Consider the following 27,621-nt stretch of genomic DNA (forward strand, 5'->3'; position numbering starts at 1 on the left):
AACATAATACACCAAGAAACCATAGAAAGTCTCTGAAAGGTGGAAAGAAGGCAAACTGTCTGTGGGACTACCAAGGCATATAGTACCACTAGAGCAATGGTGATGATTTCCCCTGGTTTTCTTGTTACCTCTTATACCTCTCAGACTGCAGAAGCCCGAAAATAAAACAAAAGTGAAAGTGAAGTCGCTCAGTCATGTCCGACTCTTTACGACCCCATGGACTGTAGCCTACCAGGTTTCCTCCATCCATGGGATTCTCCAGGCAAGAGTACTGGAGTGGATTGCCATTTCCTTCTCCAGAGGATCTTCCCCACCCAGGGATCAAACCTGGGTCTCCTGCATTCCAGGCAGACGCTTTAACCTCTGAGCCACCAGAGAAGCCCAAAAATAAAACAAAAGCCAAGCTTTTTCCCTCTAGCCAAAGGGCCAAGAAAAGAGATGCCTAACAGAACCCACTCACTCACTTTGTGCTGTGTAGTAGCAGATGATGGTGCTCTGATTCCCCTACTCATCCACCATTCCTTCCTAGTGAAAGTAGGCAGTGTTTCAATTTTCCCTGCTGGGCCATGCAACACAAGCAGGGATGTGAATTTCCATCTCTACTCAATAAGAAGCAGAAGGTTCTCCGATTAAGCTACCACAGAAGTGTCAATGGGGCTGAGCCAGGAGCTGATTTTTCATCTCTCACCTAGTGGAAGCAAGTGGTATTTGGATTCCTCTGCAAAGGTAATGACAGAGGAGTCCTGTCACTGATCCGACTGAGCAAGGTAATACAACTCAGCACTCCACTTTCTTTCCATCTTTAGTGTCAGTGAGGCCCAGTGGGTAGCTGAAGCTATTTAGTGACCTGGCAGCAATAAGATTAAATAAGGCAATATAAGTTCTTTTAATTTGGTGCCTCCAACCACCTAATGTCAGGGGAGCCCAATGAGCAGCTAAGTATCTACCCCCACTGGCAACAATGAGGCAGAGCAAGTGATTCAAGGGAGAGATAGTTGACACTCCACTTCCCATTTCTTTCATGTCAGGTGGCACAGGAGAAGCTGAGCCTCCACAATTCAGCATCAAAAAAGAATTATGGGTGGAAGGCAGGTACTGAGCTACCTTGTTCCCCTGGTATCAGCAAGGCCCAGCAGGGAGCGAGCTTACATGCACAGCTGGAGACAATGAGATGGTGTGAGTCAGGGCCCTTTTCTACAAAGAACATGTCAATGAGACTGAGGCAGGGACTGACAATATATCCCACCCATCTACAAAAAGGCAAAGTGAGTCAGAACTCCACTTTTTCCAGGGTAGTATCAGCAAAGCCCAGCGAGAAGCAAAACATACACTTCCAACCAGGTTTTCATGCTGCAACTAAACAATGGGACTGCCTATTTAAAAAGAAAATGAAATAGGTCCAATTGTCCTGAAATATAATATCCCAAATGTCCAGGCTACAACTGCAAATCTCTCATCATACCAATACCTAGGACAATAACAACTTGAATGAAAAAAAAGACAGACACCAACATTGAGATGAATTAAATACTGGAATAGTCTGATTGGGATTTTAAAGCAGCTGTCAATCATCAAAATTACAAATATGCCTGAAACCCAATGAAAAAAATAGAAAAATCTCAGCAAATAGATAAAAGTTAAGAGAGGGAGAGAGGGAGGAACAGGGAGAAAGACAGAGAAAGGGAGAGAGAGAGAGAAGAAAATGGAAATTAGAGAACTGAAAAAATTCAATAACTAAATTTTGTAAATAGCTGTGTGGGATCAATAGTAGAGTGGAAATGAAAAGGACAGAATCAGTGAATCTGAGATCAATAGAATTTACTCAGTTGACATTGAAAAAATGAACAGAGTCTCAGGATCTCTGAGATAACAATAAAAGAGCTAACATCCCTGAAGAAGAGGAGAGAGAGGAACTGAAAAAGTACTTAAAGAAATAAAGGCTGAAGCTTTCATAAATGGGGGTGGGGGGGGGGATTAAGCCATAATCATAAAATAAACTGAGCAAATCTCAAATAAGCCTGAAGAAATCCATACCAAGTTACATCATAATTAAACTTAAAATAAAAATCTATAGACAAAGAAAAACCTTGAAAGCAGACAGAGGAAAAAGACACTTGGAAAGTTACTGTCATTTGAATTGATATTCTCCTCAAATAATAGAGATGAAAGGAGAAACAGATGAATCCACAATTATATTAATAGTTCAAGACTTCAACACCCCACTCTTAGAACTACTAAACAGTAAATCAGTAAGAATACAGAAAAACAACACAGTCAACTAACAGGACCTAAGTGAAATATATAAAACACTACTCAAAATCAACAGAATATATATATTTTTCAAGTACCAAAGAAACCTTCACTATGAGAGACCATACTGAGTCATAAAATAAGTTCATAAAATTTAAAATTACTGAAATTATACATAGTATTCTCTCTGATCACAATGTAATAAAATGAAATCAGTAACAGAAAGACAATAGGAAAATCTCTGAACACTTGAAAATTTTAACAACATATCTAAATAACAGTTGATAAAAGAGGTAGTCTCAAAGGAAAATTTAAAAATATATAGAACTGAATGGAAATTAAAATACAGCCTATCAAAATATTTGAGACAGTTAAAGTGGAGTTGTGAGAAGTTTATAGCACCAAATGCTTACTTCAGGAACAAGGCAAGATCTCAAATCAATTATGTTAGTTTCTATTCCAAGAAACTTAAGAAAAAGAAGAACAAAATATACCCAAAGTAAGTAGACAAAGGAAATACTGAAGATAGAGCAGAAATCAATGAAACTGAAAACTGGAAAGCAACAGAGAATATCAATGAAACAAAAAGTTGGTGCCCCAAAAAATCAATAGAAGTGGTAAACCTCCAGCAAGACTGACAAAGATAAAAACAGACATAAAACATCAATGTGAGTAAAGAAACAGGTACTTTCACTATAGATCATTTATTCATTAAAATGATAATAAGAGAATACTGTGAACAATTTTATAAGCATAAATTCAAAAACAGAAAAAACAGATCAATTTCTCAAAAACAACAAATTTACAAAATTCGACCAAGATGAAATAGACATCTGAAGAGTCCTATAGCCAATTTTTTAAATTGAATTTGTACTTTTAAAAATTCCCTTTAAAAAGAAGATGCCAGACCCACTGAAGAATTCTATGAAAAATTTAAAGAAGAATTCATATCAATTATATACAATCTTGTTCAGAAACAGACCACTTCTCACCTCGTTTTATGACATCTGTATTATTCTGATATCAATATCAAATCAAGACAGTACAAAATTAAAACTATAGACAAGTATTTCACATTAACTTAGATGCAGAAATCCTCAGCAAAATACTACCAAACTGAATCCAATGATGTATAAAAAGAATTATACACCATAATCAAGTGGAGTTTATTCTAGGTTTGGAAGGCTGGTTCAGATTTTAAAAAATCAATCAGTGACATCCACCATATCAACAGGCTAAAGAAGAAAAGTCATATGATCATATCTGGCTCAGAAAAAGCATCTAATCAAATCCAACATTTACTCATGATATAAAAATAAAAACTCTCAGGAAACTAGGAGTAGAGGGGAACTTCATCTTGATTATCTACAAAACATCCTACATTTAACATCACAGTTAGTGTTGAGGGACTGAATGTTTTCCTCCTAAAGTCAGGAACATCATCATTCACCATGCTTATTCATTCAGCATAATACTGGAAGTACTAGATGGTACAATAAAGCATACATATAGATACACAAGCAATAAAAGGCATACAGTTTGGGAGGAAAAAGAAATAAAATTATCCCTGTTTGCAAATGACATTGTATATTGTATATAGTCTATGTAGAAAATCCCAAGGATCTATAGAAATCTTTGAGAATTAATAAGCAAGTACAAAAAGGATCATAGGGTGCAAAACCTATCACATTTTCATATACTAACTAGGAGCATATGGGAACTGAACTGAAAAACACAATACCATTTACAATTACTCCATAGAAAATGAAATATTCAGGTGTAAATGTAAAGCTAGCAACTTATGAAAGAAAACCAAAAGTATAAACAAATGGAAAGGCAGAACTTGTTAACAGATCAAAAGCCACAACATATGAAAGGTGGTTGCTGACCGTGTACCAGGAATTAGGACTGAAACAAGCATCTTGAATTACAATTTTGTTATTTGTTCTTTACTTCACATGGGACAAGAAATCTTGGTGGCTCAGACGGTAAAGAATCTGCCTGTAATGCAGGAGACCGGAGTTTGATCCCTCGGTCAGGAAGATCCCCTGGTGAAGGAAATGGCAACCCACTCCAGTATTCTTGCCTGGAGAATTTGAGGAGACTAGCAGGCTACAGTCCATGGGGTCTTAAAGAGTTGGACACAACTGAGCGACTAACAACAAAAACCAAACTCGTGTGGGACATGGAAGAAGAGTTAAGGAGTCTCCAGAGCTGCATCTATAGGTCTTTGGGAGGAGTGAGCTGCAAGCAGCTGCTCAAACCTGAAAGTAAATGTGTCTCTCTTGTGCAGAGATATTAGTATTTTCTATGTCTCACTGATTCCTCATCTGCCATCTACCCTAACTTCAGCTGCTTCAAATGAGGGATGGGTTCTTCCTATCCTTAAGGGGGTCAAAGACCCTAATAGATCAATCTGAATATGCTGGGGGACCTCAGGGAAGAGTCTTAAACTTTTAGAGCTGTATGGGATACAGGCAGCCTAGTCCCCACCCTACCTGGTCCCCTGAGGGAAAAAAGGCACTGGACAGGGATGCAGAAGGTGCTGTGGACTATAGGGCAGAGCCATTGCTTCATGTAAGGGGGCGTAAAGAAAAAGCTCCTGAGCCCAGTGCTCCCCAGATGCCGGAAGGCACACAGGAGGAGATAAGATTGGGGATATGTACCAAAGAGAAAAATTAAATCTCAAATGCTTCAGCCATCTCCATAACCTAGCATCCAATACTCTCCATCCTTCAATCCCCTCCTTCAAACCCCCAAGAGGTACCAAGATCTGGAAGCTGTTAACACCTGCAACAAGCAGATGTTAAGCTCTTGTGTTCCTGTAGGAGAAAAACAAACAAACAGAAAACCACACGTGTCCAACTGAGCCAGTTCAAAGAAACAATGCAGTGAAAAAGAAAAAAATGTAAAAGCGACTTTGTGGGTGGGGCCCTTTGGACAGATTTGATGTACAATATTTTAAAACAAGACTTTTTAAAATTCATTTCCTCTTTAAATGTTTTGGCCACATCCATGTGGCACGTGGAATGCCTGAGCAGGGATCTAACTCATGCCCCCTGTGTTGGAAGTCTGGAATCTTAACCACTGGACCCCGGAAGTCCCTTGATGTACATTTTTACTGTTGTTTTTGCATTAGAATTATAGTAGAATATTATAAGCTCTAATTCCCTGTCTCATAAGTTTCACAGGATATTCATCCCATGGCTGAAGAACTGCAGGTAGAGAAGAATGTTGGGCCTGACTTTCTGGTCATTAGTCACCAGTGATCAGGTCATGATTTAACACGAGTTCCCCTCACCTTATTGAATTATTTAGGAATTGGCGATGGTACAAGGTTCTGACACTGATGCCTTTTGCCTACTAGAACCTCTGGCAAAGGGACTGGTATTTCTTATGGCTTTGGACTTTGGGTTTTGGCATGGCTACTACAGCTATTACAATACCTTGTTCCTGAGCTGTTGTCCAATTAAATTCCTGATACTTAGAGACCTCATGAGCCTCCTATGTCCATTTTGAGGGTGAGTAACCTTGAATCCATGATGGATAAGGTGGGAAAGGACCAAAGAAACCTTCACTTGTGAAATGGATATGTACACTGGAAAATGCAGTAGCATCTCAGCTTTAATTGCAGCTATCTCTGTGGAGGAAATTTTATCTCTCTCTGTGCTGCCTCAAAAAAGCCCAAAGTCACCAGCTCTTTGGGGTTTTCATTTCACAGATGATTCTCTGACTGCTAGGTCCTGGTTTACTAATGTTCCAACTAAACTGAAACTCAATATTGTCCACTAATAGCTTCAGAATCAGCTTGACCAACTATACAGACTGAAAGGGCTTAGGGTTGCTCCTACTGTGGGCAGAATGAAGACTTTTCTTTCCTTCTTTTTTTTTTTTTCAACCCAGTAAAGAAACTCTCTTTGGGGCCAGGAAATTGGGAAACTGGAAACAAATTGCAGGTGATGATGGAACTGTTTCACTCATGTAGGTGCCCACAAAGAGCTCTCAGTTCAGTTCAGTTCAGTTCAGTTCAGTTCAGTCACTCAGTTGTGTCCAGCTCTTTGCGACTCCATGAACCACAGCACGCCAGGCCTCCCTGTCCATCACCAACTCCTGGAGTCCACCCAAACCCATGTCCATCAAGTCGGTGATGCCATCCAACTCTCTCATTTTCTCTCATCCCCTTCTCCTCCTGCCCTCAATCTTTCCCAGCATCAGGGTCTTTTCAAATGAGTCAGCTCTTCGCATCAGGTGGACAAAGTATTGGAGTTTCAGCTTCAACATCAGTCTTCCAGTGAACACCCAGGACTGATCTCCTTTAGGATGGACTGGTTGGATCTCCTTGCAGTACAAGGGACTCTCAAGAGTCTTCTCCAACACCACAGTTCAAAAGCATCAAATTCTTCGGTGCTCAGCTTTCTTTATACTCCAACTTTCATATCCATACATGACCACTGGAAAAACCATAGCCTTGACTAGACGGACCTTTGTTGGCAAAGTAATGTCTCTTCTCTGCTTTCTAATATGCTATCTAGGTTGGTCATAACTTTCCTTCCAAGGAGTAAGCATCTTTTAATTTCATGGCTGCAATCACCATCTGCAGTGATTTTGGAGCCCCAAAAAATAAAGTCAGCCACTGTTTCCCCAACTATTTGCCATGAAACTCAGCACAGGACTGGAAAAGGTCAGTTTTCATTCCAATCCCAAAGAAAGGCAATGCCAAAGAATGCTCAGACTCCCACACAATTGCACTCATCTCACATGCTAGCAAAGTAATGCTCAAAATTCTCCAAGCCAGGCTTCAACAATATGTGAACCATGAAATTCCTGATGTTCAAGCTGGTTTTAGAAAAGGCAGAGGAACCAGAGATCAAATTGACAACATCCGCTGGATCATGGAAAAAGCAAGAGAGTGCCAGAAAAACATCTATTTCTGCTTTATTGACTGTGCCAAAGCCTTTGACTGTGTGGATCACAATAAACTGTGGAAGATTCTGAAAGAGATGGGAATACCAGACCATCTGACCTGCATCTTGAGAAATCTGTATGCAGGTCAGGAAGCAACAGTTAGAACTGGACATGGAACAACAGACTGGTTCCAAATAGGAAAAAGAGTGTGTCAAGGCTGTATATTGTCACCCTGCTTATTTAACTTCTATGCAGAGTACATCATGAGAAATGCTGGACTGGAAGAAACACAAGCTGGAATCAAGATTGCCGGGAGAAATATCAATCACCTCAGATATGCAGATGACACCACCCTTATGGCAGAAAGTGAAGAGGAACAAAAAAGCCTCTTGATGAAAGTGAAAGAGGGGAGTGAAAAAGTTGGCTTAAAGCTCAACATTCAGAAAACGAAGATCATGGCATCTGGTCCCATCACGTCATGGGAAATAGATGGGGAAACAGTGGAAACAGTGTCAGACTTTATTTTTGGGGCTCCAAAATCACTGCAGATGGTGACTGCAGCCATGAAATTAAAAGATGCTTACTCCCTGGAAGAAAAGTTGTGACCAACCTAGATAGCATATTCAAAAGCAGAGACATTACTTCGCCAACTAAGGTCCATCTAGTCAAGGCTATGGTTTTTCCTGTGGTCATGTATGGATGTGAGAGTTGGACTGTGAAGAAGGCTGAGCGTCAAAGAATTGATGCTTTTGAACTGTGGTGTTGGAGAAGACTCTTGAGAGTCCCTTGGACTGCAAGGAGATCCAACCAGTCCTTTCTGAAGGAGATCAGCCCTGGGATTTCTTTGGAAGGAATGATGCTAAAGCTGAAACTCCAGTACTTTGGCCACCTCATGTGAAGAGTTGACTCATTGGAAAAGACTCTGATGCTGGGAGGGATTGGGGGCAGGAGGAGAAGGGGACGACAGAGGATGAGATGGCTGGATGGCATCACGGACTCGGTGGACGTGAGTCTGAGTGAACTCCGGGAGATGGTGATGGACAGGGAGGCCTGGCGTGCTGTGATTCATGGGGTTGCAAAGAGTCGGACACGACTGAGCAGCTAAACTGAACTGAACTGAACTGATGGGACCAGATGCCATGATCTTAGTTTTCTGAATGTTAAGCTTTAAGCCAACTTTTTCACTCTCCTGTTTCACTTTCATCAAGAGGCTCTTTAGTTCTTCTTCACTTTCTACCATAACCTCTCTAAGACCAACTGGAATCAGCTCCCAGCATCCAGGTTGCAACAAATGTTGCCTGGATTCATTGCCTTTCTGAACATGGCAACATGTCCACCTCCACGGATTGGGCTAAAGGGAAAAGACTGTTGCTAATGCAGAAGCTATGGCTGCATGCCACACCTGTGACTCTTGTCAAAGCCAGGCTTGGACCAGCCATTTCAGGGCCTGTGGACACACACATGCCTGTGAGCACGTGTGCTGGAAGGCAGTGCAGGCAACCTTGGAAACGGGCCAGGCAGGCTGGGTGGGGTAAGGGTGTCTGTGAGGCTAGAGTTCTTTCAAGGAGCAACAGCCTTGGGCCTGCATGTCTCTTGGTAGTGAGCCCACATTACATGGAGCATGCCCTCCCTGCCCACTCCTGGCAGATGCCAGCTTCATATTTGACCTCTTCTGGGGACTATCTTGCACCTTACCACTGCTGACATTTTCTTCTGGTTCCTGACCAACCAACACCAGCCACATGAATCCATTTCACATGTATGGCTTTCTGAACCATTTCCAGTTTGACAACCTGCACCTTTATATGGCAAAAGGTACTCAATACAGACTGGTAATCTTCAGATATCAATGCCATATTTAAATGATGGCCACTGAGATATCGCCATATTAATGATGCCTTATTAATAAGGATGCCATATTAAATGATGATGGCACATCTGCCATCACATATGAGAGGAGGAATGGATAATTGGTTTAAAGCAGAGACATTGAGCACCAGTCAGGAAGTGCATCCCCAGTAAGGACCTCAGAAGGTGCCCCTCAGAGCCTGGCCCTGGGGAGGAGCTGGGCCTTGTTAACTGCCTGGCACCATCTGCCTGAGGTAACATTCCCCATAAAAACCTCAGGTTCTTAAGCATTTCCTCTGAGGTATTATCTTTTAGACCATTGCTCTCCTAGTCAGGACTTAAATGTTTAGCATCCTTGCAAAGTTACTTGGGAATGCAAGCCATGTGGCACACCCAAAATAAATTTTTTTTAAAGTGTATGTAAGGATATGGAAAAATAGGAACCATCATACACTTAAGGTGAGAATGAAAAATGGTGCAATTACTGTGAAAAAAAGTGGCAGTTCCTCAAAATATTAATCATAGAATTAACATCAGAATCAGCAATTCCTAGGTAAATACCCAAGAATAACAAAAACATGTTCAAACAAATCTTCAGCTGAGTTCAGTTCAGTCGCTCAGTTGTATCCGACTCTTTGCGACCCCATGAATAACACCACGCCAGGCCTCCCGTTCCATCACCAACTCCCAGAGTTCACTCAGACTCACGTCCATCGAGTCCGTGATGCCATCCAGCCATCTCATCCTCTGTCGTCCCCTTCTCCTCCTGCCCCCAATCCCTCCCAGCATCAGAGTCTTTTCCAATGAGTCAACTCTTCACATGAGGTGGTCAAAGTACTGGAGCTTCAGCTTTAGCATCATTCCTTCCAAAGAAATCCCAGGGTTGATCTTCAGAATGGACTGGTTGGATCTCCTTGCAGTCCAAGGGACTCTCAAGAGTCTTCTCCAACACCACAGTTCAAAAGCATCAATTCTTTGGCGCTCAACCTTCTTCACAGTCCAACTCTCACATCCATACATGACCACAGGAAAAACCATAGCCTTGGCTAGACGGACTTTAGTCGGCAAAGTAATATCTCTGCCTTTCAATATGCTCTCTAGGTTGGTCATAACTTTTCTTCCAAGGAGTAAGCATCTTTTAATTTCATGGCTGCAGTCACCATCTGCAGTGATTTTGGAGCCCCCAAAAATAAAGTCTGACACTGTTTCCACTGTTTCCCCCATCTATTTCCCATGAAGTGATGGGACCGGATGCCATGATCTTCATTTTCTGAATGTTGAGCTTTAAGCCAACTTTTTCACTCTCCTCTTTCACTTTCATCAAGAGGCTTTTTTGTTCCTCTTCACTTTCTGCCATAAGGGTAGTGTCATCTGCATATCTGAGATGATTGATATTTCTCCCGGCAATCTTGATTCCAGCTTGTGTTTTTTCCAGTCCAGCGTTTCTCATGATGTACTCTGCACATAAGTTAAATAAGCAGGGTGACAATATACAGCCTTGACGCACTCCTTTTCCTATTTAAAACCAGTCTGTTGTTCCACGTCCAGTCCTAACTGTTGCTTCCTGACCTGCATACAGATTTCTCAAGAGGCAGGACATGAATATTTATAGCAATGTTATTCACAATAGCTAACAGATGGAAACAACCCAAACATCCATCACCTGATGAAGGGATAAAGAAAATGTGGTATAAAACAAAATTATTCCACATATCAGAATATTATTCAACCATAAAAAAAGAATGAAGTATCAATACATGCTAAAACATGGATGACTTTTGAAAAACATTATGCTAATGTGAATGAAATCAGTCACAAGAGACCATATATTGTTTGATTCCATTTATATAGAAACAACAATAGATTAGTAGTTGCACGGGTTTGGGGGATGAAGGCACCGGGGATGACTGCTAAAGCATATGGAATTTGTTTTGAGTTGATGAAACAGTTCTATAATTGACTGTGGTGATGATCACTCTTATCTGTGAATACACTAAAAATGACTGAATTGTACAATTGTGCACTTTAAATGAATGAGTTGTATGTTACATGAATTATATCTCAATAAAACTGCTATTTTTGGCACTTCCCTGGTGATCCAGTGCTTAAGACTCTGCACTTCCAATACACGGGGCATGGGTTTGATCCCTGGTCAGGAACTAAGATCCCACAGTCATGCAGTGCAGCCAAAGGGAAAAAAAAAAACTATTATTTTTTTTTAAATGATAAGAATATGTTCAGTTCAGTCGTTCAGTCGTGTCTGACTCTTTCAGTTCAGTTCAGTCACTCAGTTGTGTCCGACTCTTTGTGACCCCATGAATCACAGCACGCCAGGCCTCCCTGTCCATCACCATCTCCTGGAGTTCACTCAGACTCATGTCCATCGAGTCCGTGATGCCATCCAGCCATCTCATCCTCTGTCGTCCCCTTCTCCTCCTGCCCCCAATCCCTCCCAGCATCAGAGTCTTTTCCAATGAGTCAACTCTTCACATGAGGTGGCCAAAGTACTGGAGCTTCAGCTTTAGCATCATTCCTTCCAAAGAAATCCCAGGGCTGATCTTCTTCAGAATGGACTGGTTGGATCTCCTTGCAGTCCAAGGGACTCTCAAGAGTCTTCTCCAACACCACAGTTCAAAAGCGTCAATGCTTCGGCACTCAGCCTTCTTCACAGTCTAACTCTCACATCCATACATGACCATAGGAAAAACCATAGCCTTGACTAGACGGACCTTCGTTGGCAAAGTAATGTCTCTGCTTTTGAATATGCTATTTAGGTTGGTCATAACTTTTCTTCCAAGGAGTAAGCATCTTTTAATTTCATGGCTGCAGTCACCATCTGCAGTGATTTTGGAGCCCCAAAAATAAAGTCTGACACTGTTTCCACTGTTTCCCCATCTATTTCCCATGAAGTGATGGGACCGGATGCCATGATCTTCATTTTCTGAATGTTGAGCTTTAAGCCAACTTTTTCACTCTCCTCTTTCACTTTCATCAAGAGGCTTTTTAGTTCCTCTTCACTTTCTGCCATAAGGGTAGTGTCATCTGCATATCTGAGATGATTGATATTTCTCCCGGCAATCTTGATTCCAGCTTGTGTTTTTTCCAGTCCAGCGTTTCTCATGATGTACTCTGCACATAAGTTAAATAAGCAGGGTGACAATATACAGCCTTGACGCACTCCTTTTCCTATTTGGAACCAGTCTGCTCTTCCATGTCCAGTTCTAACTGTTGCTTCCTGACCCGCATACAGATTTCTCAAGAGGCAGGTCAGGTGGTCTGGTATTCCCATCTCTTTCAGAATTTTCCACAGTTGATTGTGATCCACATAGTCAAAGGCTTTGGCCTAGTCAATAAAGCAGAAATAGATGTTTTTCTGGAACTCTCTTGCTTGACTCTTTAATATGATCCAAAAGCTAACCTATGATAGCTCTCAATGCCCAAACATAGAACACTTTGAACAACATAATAATATAGAAGTACTGAATGAAGTGAAAAGAGTGGGAGCAAAAGAGCTGACCTAAAAAAGTGGGGAGTGACAACATAAATGAATTTTACATGAATTTTGCTAAGCCAAACCCAGGCAATACACATAATTCCATGTGACATTCTGAAAAGGGTAAAATTACAGAAAGAAAACATACCAGAGGGTGTACCAAAGCAGGCTGAGCACAGCCCTTAGTAGGCAGCCATTGCTGTGCCTCATTACTCTGCACTCTGTTACCAGGCAATAGGTCTTGCTCAGCCATTGTTCGATGCCTCAGCGTGCCCCTCCCACAAGCAGCCGACTGTCAATAAGTGACCATTAGTTGTCCTGCTCAGCTAGTGTTCAATGCCGCAATGGGCCCTGCCTACAAGTAACTGTTAATAAGGGACTGTTAGGGAAGTGATTCAGCCAAGGCTCAGTGGTGTGGTGGTCATCAGGTGGTGAGTGAGGTAAGAGTCAGACTCAGGTCTTCTCCTTGAGGCCCTCCAGCTCATCCAGCCTTGGGTTGAAAGGCCCAGGGAACAGAGTGGGAACTATGTTCTGTAGGGCCCCAGAGCCCTTGCTAAGGCCCTTCACCAGGTATTGGCACAGGTATTAAGGTAGCAGTGAACCTCTCCCTGATCCCTGTCTCTGAGACCTAATAGCAGTGGCCATCTCTTTTGGTCACAGTCTCTGAGACATGATTTTCCCATTCAGGCACCCTGAATAGATTGAGGGCCAGTTGGGCTGGGTGCCTCACTCCCTCAGGGATGACAACTGGGTAGGGTGTGGGAACCTGGCCTGAAGGAAATACCAACTGAGATCTGCCTCCTCTTAGCCAGGACTGGGACCTTGGAGGGTGAAAGCTATGCCTTGGGATTTTACCCTTTCTTTCAGGACAGAGAATAACATTCGTTTGGTAGAGACTTACAGGAACATCTGCCATGACCTGACCTCAAGAAGATCCTACAGCAAGAAATTTGCAACAACCACACCCATCCCTCACCTTTTGCTTTTAAAGGGGCTTGTAGAAAGTTTTCAGTAACTTTGGGATTCTGAGGGCATCAGTCACCCATCTCCTTGTATGAATCTGTAATAAGCCTTTCTCTGTACTAAACTCTATTTTAGTATTGATGGGCCTCACTGTGTTTCGGGCAGAGACTTGTGATTCATTAACAGGTTGAATAACCATGGTTGTGTTAGGCTGTTAGAATAGGAAAAAGGAGTCCAAAATGGTGGTGGCTAAAAGACAAAGAAAGGAAAAAGCCCATGAAGATGGAGCAAAAGAAAATCTGCAGATGGAGTGAGAACCTCAGTTGAAACAAACAGCTCTCCTGGCTAGCCCAGTTTACATAGGGAAGGCTCAGGGGGAGGAGACAAAATATATAAAAAGAGGAGCCAAGATTGAGCCTCTCTCCTTTTTGGGTCAGCCCACCCTCACGCCTAGAGGATGTACTATCTTTTGTTTGCCAAATAAAACTGAGCTGTAACTGAGCTGTAACACAGGTCTGCCATTTCAAATCTTTGCTGTGGCGAGACAGAACCAAGGAAATTACACACTCCCCCCAACATATCTGGTGCCTTAAATCCGACATGTCTCAGATTTAACCTGGCTGAAACAACCCCAGCTCAGCCCCAGCGAGCAGAGACCAAGCGCAGCAGAAGCCCAACTTGGTGAAAAGTCATATGGTGGAAGCTGAATGCAAAGGAAACCCAGTGTAGTGGAAGTGACAAGAAGCCTAGCATGCTGGCAACTGGGACAAGAACAAAGAGCAGAAAGCTCATGTGGCTCAGTGTCAGATTCCAGAAGACCTCCAGTTAAGGTAGGAGGTTCTCGCCCCTATGTCTGGAAGGACATATGGCTAACAAAATCTTAATTCCTTTACAATCTCTCGTTTCTTGTTTCCTCAAACCCCCTGAGAACAGACGAGGAGCAGTGGGTGCAACTGAGGGACTCTGGCAGGGGATACTCCCCAGTGTGTCCCAAAGGCTCTGCTGTGTCCTGCACCCTAGTAGCTGTTGCCCAAGCCGGTGAGGGTTCTTCTGTCCTTAACCTCCTTTGTGCCAAGGATCAGGCCAATGGAAATTGTGTGCACAGGTCAGGTATATAGCAGATTTTCCAGTGAGTTTTGAAAGGGGTTCCTTGGCACGTTTTTCCCACTGCTTTTTCCTCCCATCCTTCAGTTTCTCTCTCCATCTATGCCACTGTTTACAAAGTATAGAGAAGGTTATCATCTTTCCATTTCTGAAAGTTGTGTTTGAAACTGTTTACCTAAAACTGGGACTCAAACCCACGTGGCAGGTACTATGTGCTATGTTCAGTCACTCAGTTGGGTTCTACCAGGACTTGAGCAAGGCCAAAGCCCACAGTGCCTGGTTTCAGGACATAATGAAGCTCAGGTTCTGGATGTCTTATTGCAACAAGAATTCAGTGAGAGACACAGCAATAGGTAAGAGGTAGATTTGTTTGGATTCAGAGAGCAGCACAGTCCACAGTGTGTGCCATCACAGAGGGTGAGTATGGCAGCCATGAAATGTGTGGTTAGTTTTTGTGAGCTGGGTGGTTTCATATGCTAATGAGTGGGAGGATCATTCCAATAATTGGGGAACCACCCAGTCCTTGGTCTTTTGATAGTGCCTTGGAACTGTTCTGGTGCCTCTGGGTATGTTATTTAGTTTGCAGATTGAGGATCAAGGTTTAGTTAAATTTGACTTGTCTGCTATCTTGGACCCATTTGATTTTAATCATTTTATGCTATGCCCTTGGGCTATGTTATTCTTTCAAAAGTTGTGCCCTGCCCCCTTCAGTCCTGTTTCATGCTCTTTTCATGAGGCCCATCTGGGCCCACAATATTGCGTCTATAAATCTTCTGGAAGGACAACCAGAAAACAGCTGGCCCTGGGGAGGGAAATACTGTATGGTATCCAATCCCTCTGTAGCGTCAGGCCTTCATCTTCCATGTTTCCTACATGTATGACAACAGCGCCTCTCAGTGGACCTGCTAGGGTGGGTGACAGGCACACAATACCTTCCAGAAGTCCATCTGTTGGTGGCATCCCTTCAAGGGCAATTGGGCTTCCAGGGACAATGTTTATCACTTTGGGAGTTAGCCCTGCAGGCTGTTTGGGCCCAAACCCTTACCATCCTTCTCCTAAAGTTACAAACATACCCTCAGATCAAATCTCCACTCCACTTTCATGGAACATCTTGTCTGTTGCCTATTATCAATTTGTCCTTAAGCCACTTACTAACTCCTACAACCAGGACCCTGCCCCTTTGTAGGCAACATCGATCCACCAAGCTTATTAAAATATTCTTAATGCCCCTAACAGGATCAGATAACCCACTCATTTGTCATTACTTCTGTTATTACCTAAAGTGGGTCTATTACAATGAAATGTTTACCATTGGAAACACCCTAAACTGTTCTTATTGAGGACTAGAGGAGGAAATCAGTGAGGAAATTATACTATCTCAGAGCAATAAGAGGATAAGGCTCATGGCTATTTTGCCAGGTTCAGTCTCAGGCCACAGGCTTGGATTGCTTTACGTCATGGTACCTATTTCCATCTGCGGTGGAGAAACTGGCAATGAGTTAAGATTACAACCCCTTAATCCTACCCAGCACTAGTCATGCTAGCGACCTTAGGGATGCCCAACTCCAGCCTGGGATCCCAGGAGGTCGACCTGCCTCGGGATCTGGTCCCTGGGAGGTTGTCACACCTCAACCTGCTCAGGAATCTGCCAGTTCAGGGGTCCCAGGAGGTCGACCTGCCTAGGAACCAGGTCCTCAGGAGGTTGTCACACCTCAACCTGCTCAGGAATCTGCCAGTCCAAGGGTCCCAGGAAGTCGACATGCCTCGACCTGCCCAGGGACCCAATTCTCAGGAGGCTAACTTGCCTCAGCCTGCCCAGGGATTTGATCTCCAGGAGGCTATTATGCCTCAGTCTGCCTGGGGACCTGCACCTGACCCAGGGATGCCCAGCTCTCAGGTTGCAACAGTACTGCGTAGGATAAGCTTCAGAAAAACTCACCCTTAAGAAGTCCACCCATGGAAATAGAAGGAAGCCTATTAGTTGTGGGAATGTGCCTGGTCTCAGCAATAACTCAGGAGTCCAACAAGAACATCATTGCCTTTCTGGAAAGTCTGAAAGAGGCCCTCCAAAAGTTTACCAATATGGACTTAAAGACTCTTAAGAGGGACAGGTGATTTTAAAGGACAAATTCCTTTCCCAAGGTGCATCAGACATCAGGATAAAGTTATAACAGCTAGAGAAGCAGGACCCTGCTGCCTCTTTAGATGAGATGGTCCAGACAGCCACCAATACCTTTTAGAACAGGAGAGGGAGGCCAAGGCCCAGGAAAGGGAGAAAAGGAAAGAGACAGGGCGTGCCCAGATGCTGGCCGCCCTTCAGGGAAGCCCTATGGCAAACCCCGAGTACTTGAAGGACAAGGCATGAGGTAAATGCCTAATCTGTATACAGGCGGGACCTTGGGCCAAAGAGTGTCCAAACCGTGGCAAGTCTCCTAAAATGGCTTGCTACAAATGCTATCAACTGGGACTCTGGACTGTACACTGTCCTTGGGACCCAAGAGCCTCAGGGTTAAGGGCCAAGCTTTCCCTCACGATGGTTGTTTGACAGGACTGAAGTGGCTCACTCCAGCCAGCCCACCTGTCACAGATAACCTTCATGGGGCTGGAGCCAAGGGTGCAGCAAGATGTGGCAGGTAGAGCCGAGAATTTCTTGGTTGACACAAGGGCTACCTACTCTGTCCTGACCTCCTACTCTGGAGCCTTCTCCTCCCAAACCTGTACCATTTTGAGTACTACAGGAAAAACAATTACAAAAAGATTCACCTGAGCACTTCTTAGTTGCTTGGATGGACAAATATTTTCCCACCAGTTTCTGGTGGTCCCTGAGTGTCCTACTCCCTTATTGGGAAGAGATCTTTCTCTGCTTTCGAAATCTTGCAGCTATTGCAGTCCTGATAGAAGATGCTTTAAAACTCTCTCTTGGGGGCAAACTATTTTTACCAGCTACCAAATGAAATAATTCCTGAATGGCAGAAGCCATTTATAGATGTCTGATCAAAGGATCCGCAGATATCAAGTAGTGCTGATGGAAAATCCAGGCCTCACTATATCTATCCCCTTGTGAGGTTCTTAACCCAGCCATCCTCCTGTCTACCCCCAAGGGCTCTCTCCCTTCACTCTTGCCTAGAAACTTTGGACCATTGTTCAAAACCCTGAGAGAGATCATCAGAAGATTTTCTGACCAATTCTCAGCAAATCTGGCACACTGATGGAAGCATCTTTGTGTTGGATGGAAAAAGAAGAGCCAGATATGCAGTAGTCTCCGATTTTGAGATCATAGAGGCTAAACCTTTGCCACCGGTACTTCAGCCCAATTGGCTGAGCTCATAGCCCTGATTCAAGCTTTAGAGCTGGGAAAAAGAAAAAGAGTAGTCATTTACACTGACTCCAAGTATGCCTTTCTGGTGCTACATGTACATGCTGCTATTTGGAAAGAAAGAGGCTACTTGACCACCCCAGGGTCCCAAATCAAGCATGGTGATCAAATCCTTAGGCTCTTGGAGGCAGTCCATCTGCCCACTGAGATTTCAGTCTCCCATTGCAGAGGACACCAAAAGGGGAGCATGGAAGTGGCACAAGGGACCAAGCAGCCAATCAGGCAGCTAAGAGAGCAGCATTACAGAACAATGACCTAGTAGGGGCTGCCACCTTAGTTCCACAGACTAATTTGCCAGAAACTCCTTCATATATTGAAAGTGAGACTCTTAAAGCTAAGAGTGAGGGCTTTCAAGAAGATGATATGGGATGGTTCCAAAAGGAGGGACTTCTTGACTCTTTTTTCTGCCTGGGAACCTCCAGGGGAAGTTGGTTAACTCCTTACATGCCACCACTCATTTAGGGGAGAAGGCCCTCCAAAGATTACTAGCAAGGTCCTTCAGAGGAACAGGCCTCCAAAATGACTATAAGTCAAGTGGTCTCCTCTTGTCCCACTTGCCACTTAAACAACTCCAAGGAGATAGAAGATTCCAGCCTGTCCAACAGCGTGGGACATACCCAGGAGAGGACTGGCAGATGGACTTCACCCAGATGCCAGTTTCTCAAGAGTATAAATACCTACTAGTCATGATAGACACATTCACAGGGTGGATTGAAGATTTTTCCACCTGGACTGAGAAGGCTGAGGAGGTAGTAAAAAAAAAAAAAAAAAAAACTGCTCCATGAAATCATTCCAAGATTTGGTCTGCCCAGGTTATTACAAAGTGACAATAGGACATCATTTACTTCTAAGGTCACCCAAGGGGTCTCTAAAGCATTGGGCATTACTTATTACCTCCATTGTGCCTGGAGGCCTCAGCCTTCAGGCAAAGTAGAAAGAGCCAACTAATTCTTAAAATCACCAATAACAAAGATAACCCAGGAGACTTCCCATGTCCTCCACACCCATGTTGCCCCTAAGGAAAAGGTTGGTCTTAGCCCTTATGAGATGCTATATTGGAGACATTTTGTTTTATATCAATCACCTCTTCCTAGATCCAGAGGCTCAGACCCTCTGGTCTTACACCATGGCCACTGGGCAATTCCAACAAGAAATACCCTTGTGGGGTGTCAACCAGGACCCAAAAGATTCTAAAGAGCCACCACTATATGCTCCAGGGACACAAGTCCTAATTAAAGTCTGGAAAGATGGGTCCCCAAAGGCTCAACTCTAGCCCACATGGAAGGGCCCCTACCCTGTAATACTTTCTACCCCCACAGTAGACAAGGTACCAGGGCACAACTCTTGGATTCACTACTCACGAGTCAAGCCATGGAAGAAAACAGAAGAGGGCACTCAGTACACCTGTGAGCCCCTGGGAGATCTGAGATATCTATCCAGGACTACAAATGAGTGTCATTCTAATGAACATTCTCAATTTAAGTTTCCAGGAATAAGGTTTCTCAGAATAGCTCTAAAGAGCCAACACAGCTTGACAGAAGTTGTACTCCAAAATAGATAGAAGATAGATTTCCTGATCCCTGAACAAGGAGGGACTTGAGCCATCTTGAATGAGACGTGTTGTTGCTGGGTAAACACCTCCAGCCAAGTTAAAGAAAGTCTCACAGTCCTCAAGAAAAACATTCAGATCCTATGGGATCTCAAAGAACGAGCTGGAGAGTCCTCAAGGTGGCTATAATCTCTCTTTGGGGGATCCTTCTCCTGGTGAAGGGGAATTTGGAGTTGGCTAATGCATCTACTAACCCATGTTATCACCATATTAATGCTGCTTATGATTGCTCCATGTATTAGCAACTGTCTAACCCATTTTGTCTGCCCAGGTCAACAAGCTACAACATGCAATGCCAGTTCAACAAGGATATAGAAAACTACACCCAACCACAGAAAATATCACTCACCTTTAGATGGACACTGCTATAAGGACTCTGAAGCTTGAGACTAGCAAGAGAGGGAGGCCCAATGCCCCTAGTCATCCCAGCTCAGCAGGAAGTAGCCAGAGAGACCTCAACACCCCTATTCCCAAGGAATCGGGCCTCCCATCTCTTGAGGGGGGAATGTTAGGTAGTTAGAATGGAAAAAAGAGTCCAAAATGGCAGTGGCTAAAAGACAAAGAAAGGAAAAAGCTCGTGAAAATGCAACAAAAGAAAATCTGAGGACCAGAGTGAGTACCACAGGTGAAACAAACAGATCTCTAGCCCAATTTACATAGGACAGGCTCAGCAGAAGGAGACAAAACATTTTTTATAAAAAGAGGAGCCAAGATTGAGCCTCTGTCCTTTTTGGGTCAGCCTGTCTTCACACCTCCAGGAGGTACTATCCTTTGCTCACCAAATAAAACTGGGCTGTAACAAAGCTGTAACACTGATCTGCCATTTCAAATCTTTGCATTGAGACAGAACCGAGGAAATTACACACTCCCCCGACAGTTGGGAATAAAACAAATATCCATACTGATATAAATAAATGATGTTATAAATAAATTTGGGGAATGAAAATCTTCCCTTACAGAAGATTTCCAATTAATAAAGAAGAAAGCGGTGAAATATTAAATCACCAACTGGAATACCACAGTAATAACTGTTGCATGCAAGATCCACCAATGAAAGGTAAAATTAGTGGCCAAAACTCTAAGTAGGAAGAGTATATCTGCATAACCTCAAAGGTTCTCAACCCAAATTTACTACTAAATGTGGCAGTTTAAAAATATCACCCTAAATTTGAGATGCAGCTTATTTCTGCCCCCACTGAGTGCACTGGACTTTGTAACCAGTGTATACACTGGACTTCTAAGCATAGATTGGAAAGGGAAAAATCCTAAAGATAGTGGAGAAACTCATCAGACACGACCTTAATGAAGTAACCAAGGCTAATATAAGTTATGTTGATAATCATGTGTCCCCTCATATACAGGAAGGACACATCCTCTCTGAGATATTTCTAAAAATCTTAAACTTTAGTCCAATCAGGAGAAAATATCAGACAAACTTAAATTCAGGGACAATCTTCAAAATATGTGACCACTATTCTTCAAACATCTGAAGGTAATAAAAGACAAAGACCAAGAAACTATTATAGGTTGGATGAGACCTAACGGATCTGATGACTAAACATACTGTGGTATCCTGGATTGAATCCTAGATCAGTAAAAAGGACATTAATGGAAAAACGAATAAACTCTGTAGTTTCATTAGAATTGTACCCACATCACTTTCTTAGTTTTGCTAAATGTACCACGGTTTTGCAAAATGTTAACAATTAAGGGAAACTGGGTGAAGAGTACATGGGACCAACCTGAGCAACTTAAAGTTATTAAAAAAAATTTTAACGACGTTGACCGGAAAGAGTTAACTACATATTCTTTTACGAAAAGTTCATCATAAACTAACAGGCTCATATGACTATACTGTGTCAAAAATGTCATGAGAATGCCCACATAAAAGAATATATATTCGGTTCCAGGGAAAACGGTTGGTTTGGAAAGATGAGAAAGTGCTTTCTTCCTTAAGTTTAATGTATGAACACTTTCGCATATATGAACAATTTTTATTAATACTGAACTGCTAGGTCGCTTTTTTCCTCATTCCAGAGAACAACTCTGCTGCTCACAGATATCATTTTAGTTTACATAAATTTGCTGTCTAAACTGCTATAAGATAAGTTTATCAAAACAAAAATAACATCTGTTCACTTTCATAAATAAAATTCAGGTACCACTTGATGTGTCTAGTCAAAAATGCACACTGCTTTGACATACATCTATGGGACACGGACAGAATCCAGGGTTCAGGTAGCAGGAGTGAGTATAACAGATAGTAATCTCTCAGCTCAGTCAATAAGGCAGAAACTCTCCAGCTGATTTCTAGAGTGGGCATGGTGTATATTTAGAAAGAATCTTAAGAAACATACTGAACAATTTATGTGCTGGAACTCATCCTAAGTGCTTTTACAAGACAAACATTCTGGATCTTCATAAAAACCGTTAGTTAGGTACTGTACTACTATTAGCTTACTTTTACAATTTAGGAGTGAGGCGTGCTTCTATAGGTAGAGCCACTTTTCCAAAGCAAACTACCAGGAGCTAAATTCCAGCTCTCTGCTACCGCACCGCGCCGCGCCGCTCCCTCCCTCCCTCTGCGCATGTGCATCCCCGCCTTCTCCGCCTGGCTCGTCCTTCCGCGGCCTCCAGCCCCTCGTGGGAAACAATCCCTGGCCTCCAGGTCCACGGGCGAGGGAGCTGCGGGTGAGCCCCGGAGGGTGGGGGCGAGGGCCGAGCGGGCTCCGCGCGGCTGGGAGAGCCGGCCGAGGCAGCGGTGCCGGGCGGTGGGTTGGAGTCCCGCGAACACTGCGCGACCCCGGGAGTCTGCAGCGTCTGCAGAACTGAAGGGACGGCAGGCGGGGGCGCTTCTGCCTTAAGGGGCCAGAGTCCCGTGTGGGAACGCGGCCTCTCAGGCTCGCTCGGTCTGCAGGTGTTCCGCCCCTCAGCGGAGCGGGCGGCGCTGTCCTGTGGCCGCGGGTGGGGAGTGCGCGTGCGTGAAGTGTGCGCTGGGCCCACGGGGGTGGGGGGCGGGCGGGTAGGAGGTAGGGGGAAAGCGATTGCGCTTGTGTGACATGTTTGTGCGCACTTCACGTAGTGACGTATGCGTTTCTTCTGCGCCAGGCTTACGGGGAGCCGGGAGGCTATAGACCATTGTCTCCTGCAGGGCCCCGAAATAAATGAATTTCCAGGACCAAATCGCCGCCTAGAGACTTGGTTTTCTTATCTGTAAAATGCAGACCTCTATAGTGCTTGCCGATTTGGGTTGTTTTGAGCGCCCACGTTTTGTCAGCTGCTGTTGTGTTTGTTCTGTATAGGCGGCTGGAGCTTGGGCCCCTCAGTTAAGTCGTTTGTGAAATGGATTGGAAGGGGCTGGACCACCTAGCCACCAAAGCCTTTTCCTGGCTCTGTTAACATTACTCGGATCCTAAGTTATTATTTGTTATATCTTCATTTGTTATTTGTTGTATATAATCATGACACGGTGTCCTGAAGCCATCGAAGGCTGTGTGATGGTGGAAGGTCTGGGACAAATTTAAGAAGAGAGAGGTGAGCTGGAGATGAGCGGGGTGGACACACAGGCTACACAGGAAATGACACCGCTTTATAAATTTGTGAAGCCATGGTTGGGGTTGAAAGGCTCACCAGCCATAGTTAAAATTCTGTCATTATCCATCCCTAACACCTCTTCCTCTCCTAACTCTCCATTCATTCTTTGCTGAGGTTAGCTGTCCTCGAGCAGTGTTCCATTGTTGATGGCATCTAGAGAAATGCTAAGGTTCCTGCTCCCCCTAGCCTCAGACACACAGGATGGTAATGCAGACAGGTCCTTTTTGGCTTATCAGTTTCTTATTGAAAGATGCAAAAAGAAATGAGCCCGAGAAGATGACTGGCTCTGATCATGCAGTTTGTTAGTGACAGAATCACAGTTGAAAGTCAGGTCTGCAGATTCTTGGGCCACAGCCCATTTTGTCATTTTGTTAGGTCAGAGTTAGTTTTTTATGAAAAGATCCTTTTGAAAAGTGTAAGCGGCTTAGAACAAACTTTAAAAAAAAAAAATCTTGCCTTAAACACCCCCATCCCTTTTTTCAGAGGTTTCTTTGATTATCTGATCTCATAGGATTAATGGTGTCAGCAGATGAGAGTCAGACAGGACTTAGTGACTAAACAACAACAGTAAGAAGGTGTTTTTACCCCCCTAGAACCTCAGTTTTGACAAATCCCTAGTGTATCTTTTAGGTTACTGTTCTGTTAAGCATCCTCTCATGTTTTTAATTTTTCTGTGTCACAAAACCTAAATTGGTAATAAACCTTCCCAACCTAGGGATCGAACCCAGGTCTCCAGCATTCTTTATGGGCTGAGCCACCAGGGAAACCCGGTAATAAATCAGTAAGAAGCAAAAGTTTACATTCACTCAGTGAAAAGTATCAGGTCTAAGGTCAACATAAATGGGAGCCACATATGAGCAGGTAAGTGTCTTGTGTGTGGAGCTGTGTAGGCTGGTGAATCTAGAAACTATAGGACAAGCCAAGTTCTTACTTCCTTCTTTCTCCCTCAGCTCTCCCTCCTCCACTAAGAGTGAAAAATGAACAAATCCCAGGTGAGTTTTTTTTTTTCCCCCACTTTATCCAAAATGAGTTTTCTAAAGTTTTTAAAGGTTTATTAAACCGTGTGTCAGCTCATTTGTGTTTTTAGCTTCAGTAGCAGATAGTCCTGGCTTTTGTTTCTGCATTGCCACTTAAATTTCAACCTAATACATGCAGTCTTGCTCCTTCAGTACCTCTCCACCTGAATCATTTCTTGAAAAAGCCACCAGATTGTAGTCAAGTCCAGTTTTTGTCTTTGTCTTAGTCTTAGTGGACCCTTTTGCAGCATTTGATACTATTACGTGGAGTCTGTTTTGAAAGTCTCCTCTGTTGTCTATGACGCTAAGTTCCTAGTTCTCCCTTTCCTAACTTCTGTGCCTCATGAAGTTGTCTTTGCCTTTTGCCTCAACATTGCTTATCCCTGGGTTTATTGCTTATCCATTGTTTCCCTGTTCTTAGACAACTGCCCTTCTCAGATACCTATTTTTCCTGACAACTTTTGTCTTTAAAAATTAAAATACTTTAAAATTGTTAGTATATTAACATGGTTTTTTAAAAATGTAAGTGATACAGAGAAAATAAAAATTCACATCCCTTCCTCTCTGTACCTTAGGCTTCCTCCAAGTAGGATTTATTTAGCATCTAAACTGTGTCTCTTTCACTGAGAGTGAGAGAGGTTTTATTAACAACTATGCTGGAACAACTGGCATATATTGGGACAGTCCCAGATGAACTGCAGTGTATTGTCACTCAGCTATAGGTATACATTATTTCTGATTTCTTGTTTGTCCTTCCAATGTTTCTTTATTCAGTTGAAAGAAAGTATGTGCCCTCTTTTATTTAAATGGGAATCTATTATACTTAGTGCTTTTTAAGTTTAGATGCACCTGTACATACCTGGAGCTGATTCTGCTGCTCAGAGAACCACACTAAGTAGTGAGTCTAAACATTGTTTCCCATTCTTTCTTTTTTTGGTTGCTTTTTTTCACTTCTTTGTTCAGCTTGTCCCAGGGAATCTTTGTAACAGAACATAGATTTCTTCTTTCTTTGTTATAATCACATGGAATTCAATTCTGAATGTTCCACAGTTTATTAAACTAGTAATTAACTATTTCCAACCTTTTGCTACTACAACCTATGTTTTAATGAATAACTTTGTACATTAGGTTTATTCTGTCATATACATTCCCAGAAATGAGATTAATTCTGTCAGGTAAATTCCCAGAAGTGATATTTGGGAATATGTAAATTCCCAAACGGTTGACTACAATTGATAAACTTGATCTGTTTGGTGGGATTATAGATACTTTGTATTTACATTGGCATTGCATGAGAGTGCTTTTTCTCCACAGCTTCTCCCATAAAAATAATGTGGTTCACTTTTGGATTTTGACATCTGATAGGTAAAAATTTGTATTTTATGTAGTTTACATCTGTAATTATCCTAATGCTCAGTGAGGTTGAAGATTTTTTTCACATATCTAAAAGATGTCTTGTTTGTATGTTTCTGTGATCTGTTCATATCTTTTACCCATTTTGCTCTTAGGTTTCTGGCTTTTTTTTTTCTTTTTTTCAATGTCTGGTTAGCTCTTTGCAGGTTAGTGATCCTAATGCTTATCTTTCATATAAGTTACAGAATATTATTTTCTTGTATATCATTTGTCTTTTGATAAGTGTTCCTGGTTTCCCTCCCCTCCCCATGCAGGTGTTCTGCTTCAGGATACCACATCTCACTTAGTCATCATGTTTCCTTAGGCTCCCCTTGGCTGTGACAATTCCTCAGATTTTCCTTGTTTTTGAAGACGTTGTCAGTTTTGAGGAGTACAAATCAGGTGTTTTATAGAATGTCCTTCACATGGGAATTGTCTACTGTTTGTCCTATGACTATATTGGGGTAATTGTTTTCTTGGAGAAAGACCACAGAGGTAAAATGTCATTTGGTCATGTCTTATCAGGGGTAAATTCTCTCACATGACTTTTCACTTTTCAAAAAATGATGTACCACTATTGATCATCAGCCTGAAGCTGTATGGTATTAACTTTCTCCACTGTAAAGTCACTCTTTTTTCCCCTCTGTTTTCATAATATACTATTTGGAAGGAAGTGGAGGGTTATACCACACCTCCTTCTCAGTGGAGTATCCACATAAACTGTTAGGCATTCTGCACAGGAGATTTTAATATTTATTAACTCAGTCAGCGGAGAAGGCGATGGCACCCCACTCCAGAACTGTTGCCTGGAAAATCCCATGGACGGAGGAGCCTGGTGGGCTGCAGTCCATGGGGTCACAGAGTCAGACATGACTGAGCGACTTCACATTCACTTTTCACTTTTATGCATTGGAGAAGGAAATGGCAACCCACTCCAGTGTTCTTGCCTGGAGAATCCCAGGGACGGGGGAGCCTGGTGGGCTGCCGTCTGTGGGGTCGCACAGAGTCAGACACGACTGAAGAGGCTTAGCGAGCAAGCAAACTCAGTCAGTGTTTAATATCAATATGAACTCATGGCTAGTTATTTTTTTACTTATTATAGTCCAGTACTACCTTGTTCACTTTGTTGCTCAAATTGTTTGTTCCAGCTTGGTTATTAAATAGAGCACTTTCAACAAACCCCATTATTGTGTTTCTGTTTGAGTACTTCTTCTATACTTTCTGATGCTAGAAGGTAGTCCAGGCTCATATTTCCTGCCCTAGAATAAGCCATTTTCCCCTGAAGAGCTCTGCTTCCTTTTATTGGAGCTTGGTGTTAGAAACCAAGATTGGGGGGCTGAGTATGCTATTGGTTTGTAATTCCTTATAGATCCTGTCAGCTGACTGAACAAGAAAATATATATGTATACTAACATATATCTATGAATATTTCAGTGTGTAACCATCTGTATTTATATTAAGCTAAGTATTAGTTCACACTAATGTCTCCTGCTATAATCATTATCACCTGAAACATTCTGACCTTGTCCCCTTGCTTGTCTATAACTCCCATTCCAGCATTTTGGCCACCACCATCCTCATTTCATTTACTTAATTGTTGAATTCCAGCATACATATGTAAGTTATTTCAAAGTTACTAACCTGTGGACTCTTGGTTCCTTCCAGTTTTTGGTCATTATGAATTAAGCTGCTAGAAACATATGTAGGTTTTTACATAGATACATGTTTTAAAATAGCTAGAGTGTGAAATTAAAAACACTTGATCATATGTTAAGACTTCAGCTTTGTACAAAGTTGAAACTGCCCAATTATTTTATAAAAGTGCTGTATCATTTTATATTTCTAATTATGAATGAGAATTCCTCTCGTTCTTCATCTGGACCTGAAATTGACGTTGTCATTGTTTTAGATTTAATGGTTCTAAAAAATGTGTTATGGTGTCTCACTTTTGTTTTAATTTACATTTCCCTAATACACATAATGGGCTTCCCTGGTGACTCAGTGATAAAGAATCCGCCTCCAATGCAGCAGATGTGGATTTGACCCTTGGGTAAGAAATATCCCCTGGAGG

General features: G+C 42.6%; 1 protein-coding gene and 1 non-coding gene across 4 annotated transcripts in view; one reads left to right on the forward strand and one right to left on the reverse strand.

The window, feature by feature from the left end:
* Positions 1–306: 306 nt before the first annotated feature.
* TRNAS-GGA (transfer RNA serine (anticodon GGA)) lies at positions 307–378 on the reverse strand. Its single transcript has one exon. It is a non-coding gene; the product is annotated as a tRNA-Ser (tRNA).
* A 21,770-nt stretch (positions 379–22,148) lies between these two features.
* The window catches only part of ZNF248 (zinc finger protein 248), a 34,614-nt gene continuing 29,141 nt past the window's right edge, over positions 22,149–27,621 (forward strand). For 2 of the 3 annotated variants that reach the window (XM_069571640.1, XM_069571642.1), the window contains exons 1-2: positions 22,149–22,239; positions 24,093–24,134. In XM_069571640.1, the coding sequence (XP_069427741.1) occupies positions 24,120–24,134 (15 nt within the window). In that variant the 5' untranslated portion in view covers positions 22,149–22,239; positions 24,093–24,119. Of the gene's footprint in view, positions 22,240–22,294; positions 24,004–24,092; positions 24,135–27,621 lie in introns of those variants that run through there. The other variant, XM_069571641.1, reaches the window with a different exon arrangement.

The sequence above is a fragment of the Ovis canadensis genome, chromosome 25 (assembly GCF_042477335.2).
Source record: "Ovis canadensis isolate MfBH-ARS-UI-01 breed Bighorn chromosome 25, ARS-UI_OviCan_v2, whole genome shotgun sequence".
Lineage (NCBI taxonomy): Eukaryota > Metazoa > Chordata > Mammalia > Artiodactyla > Bovidae > Ovis > Ovis canadensis.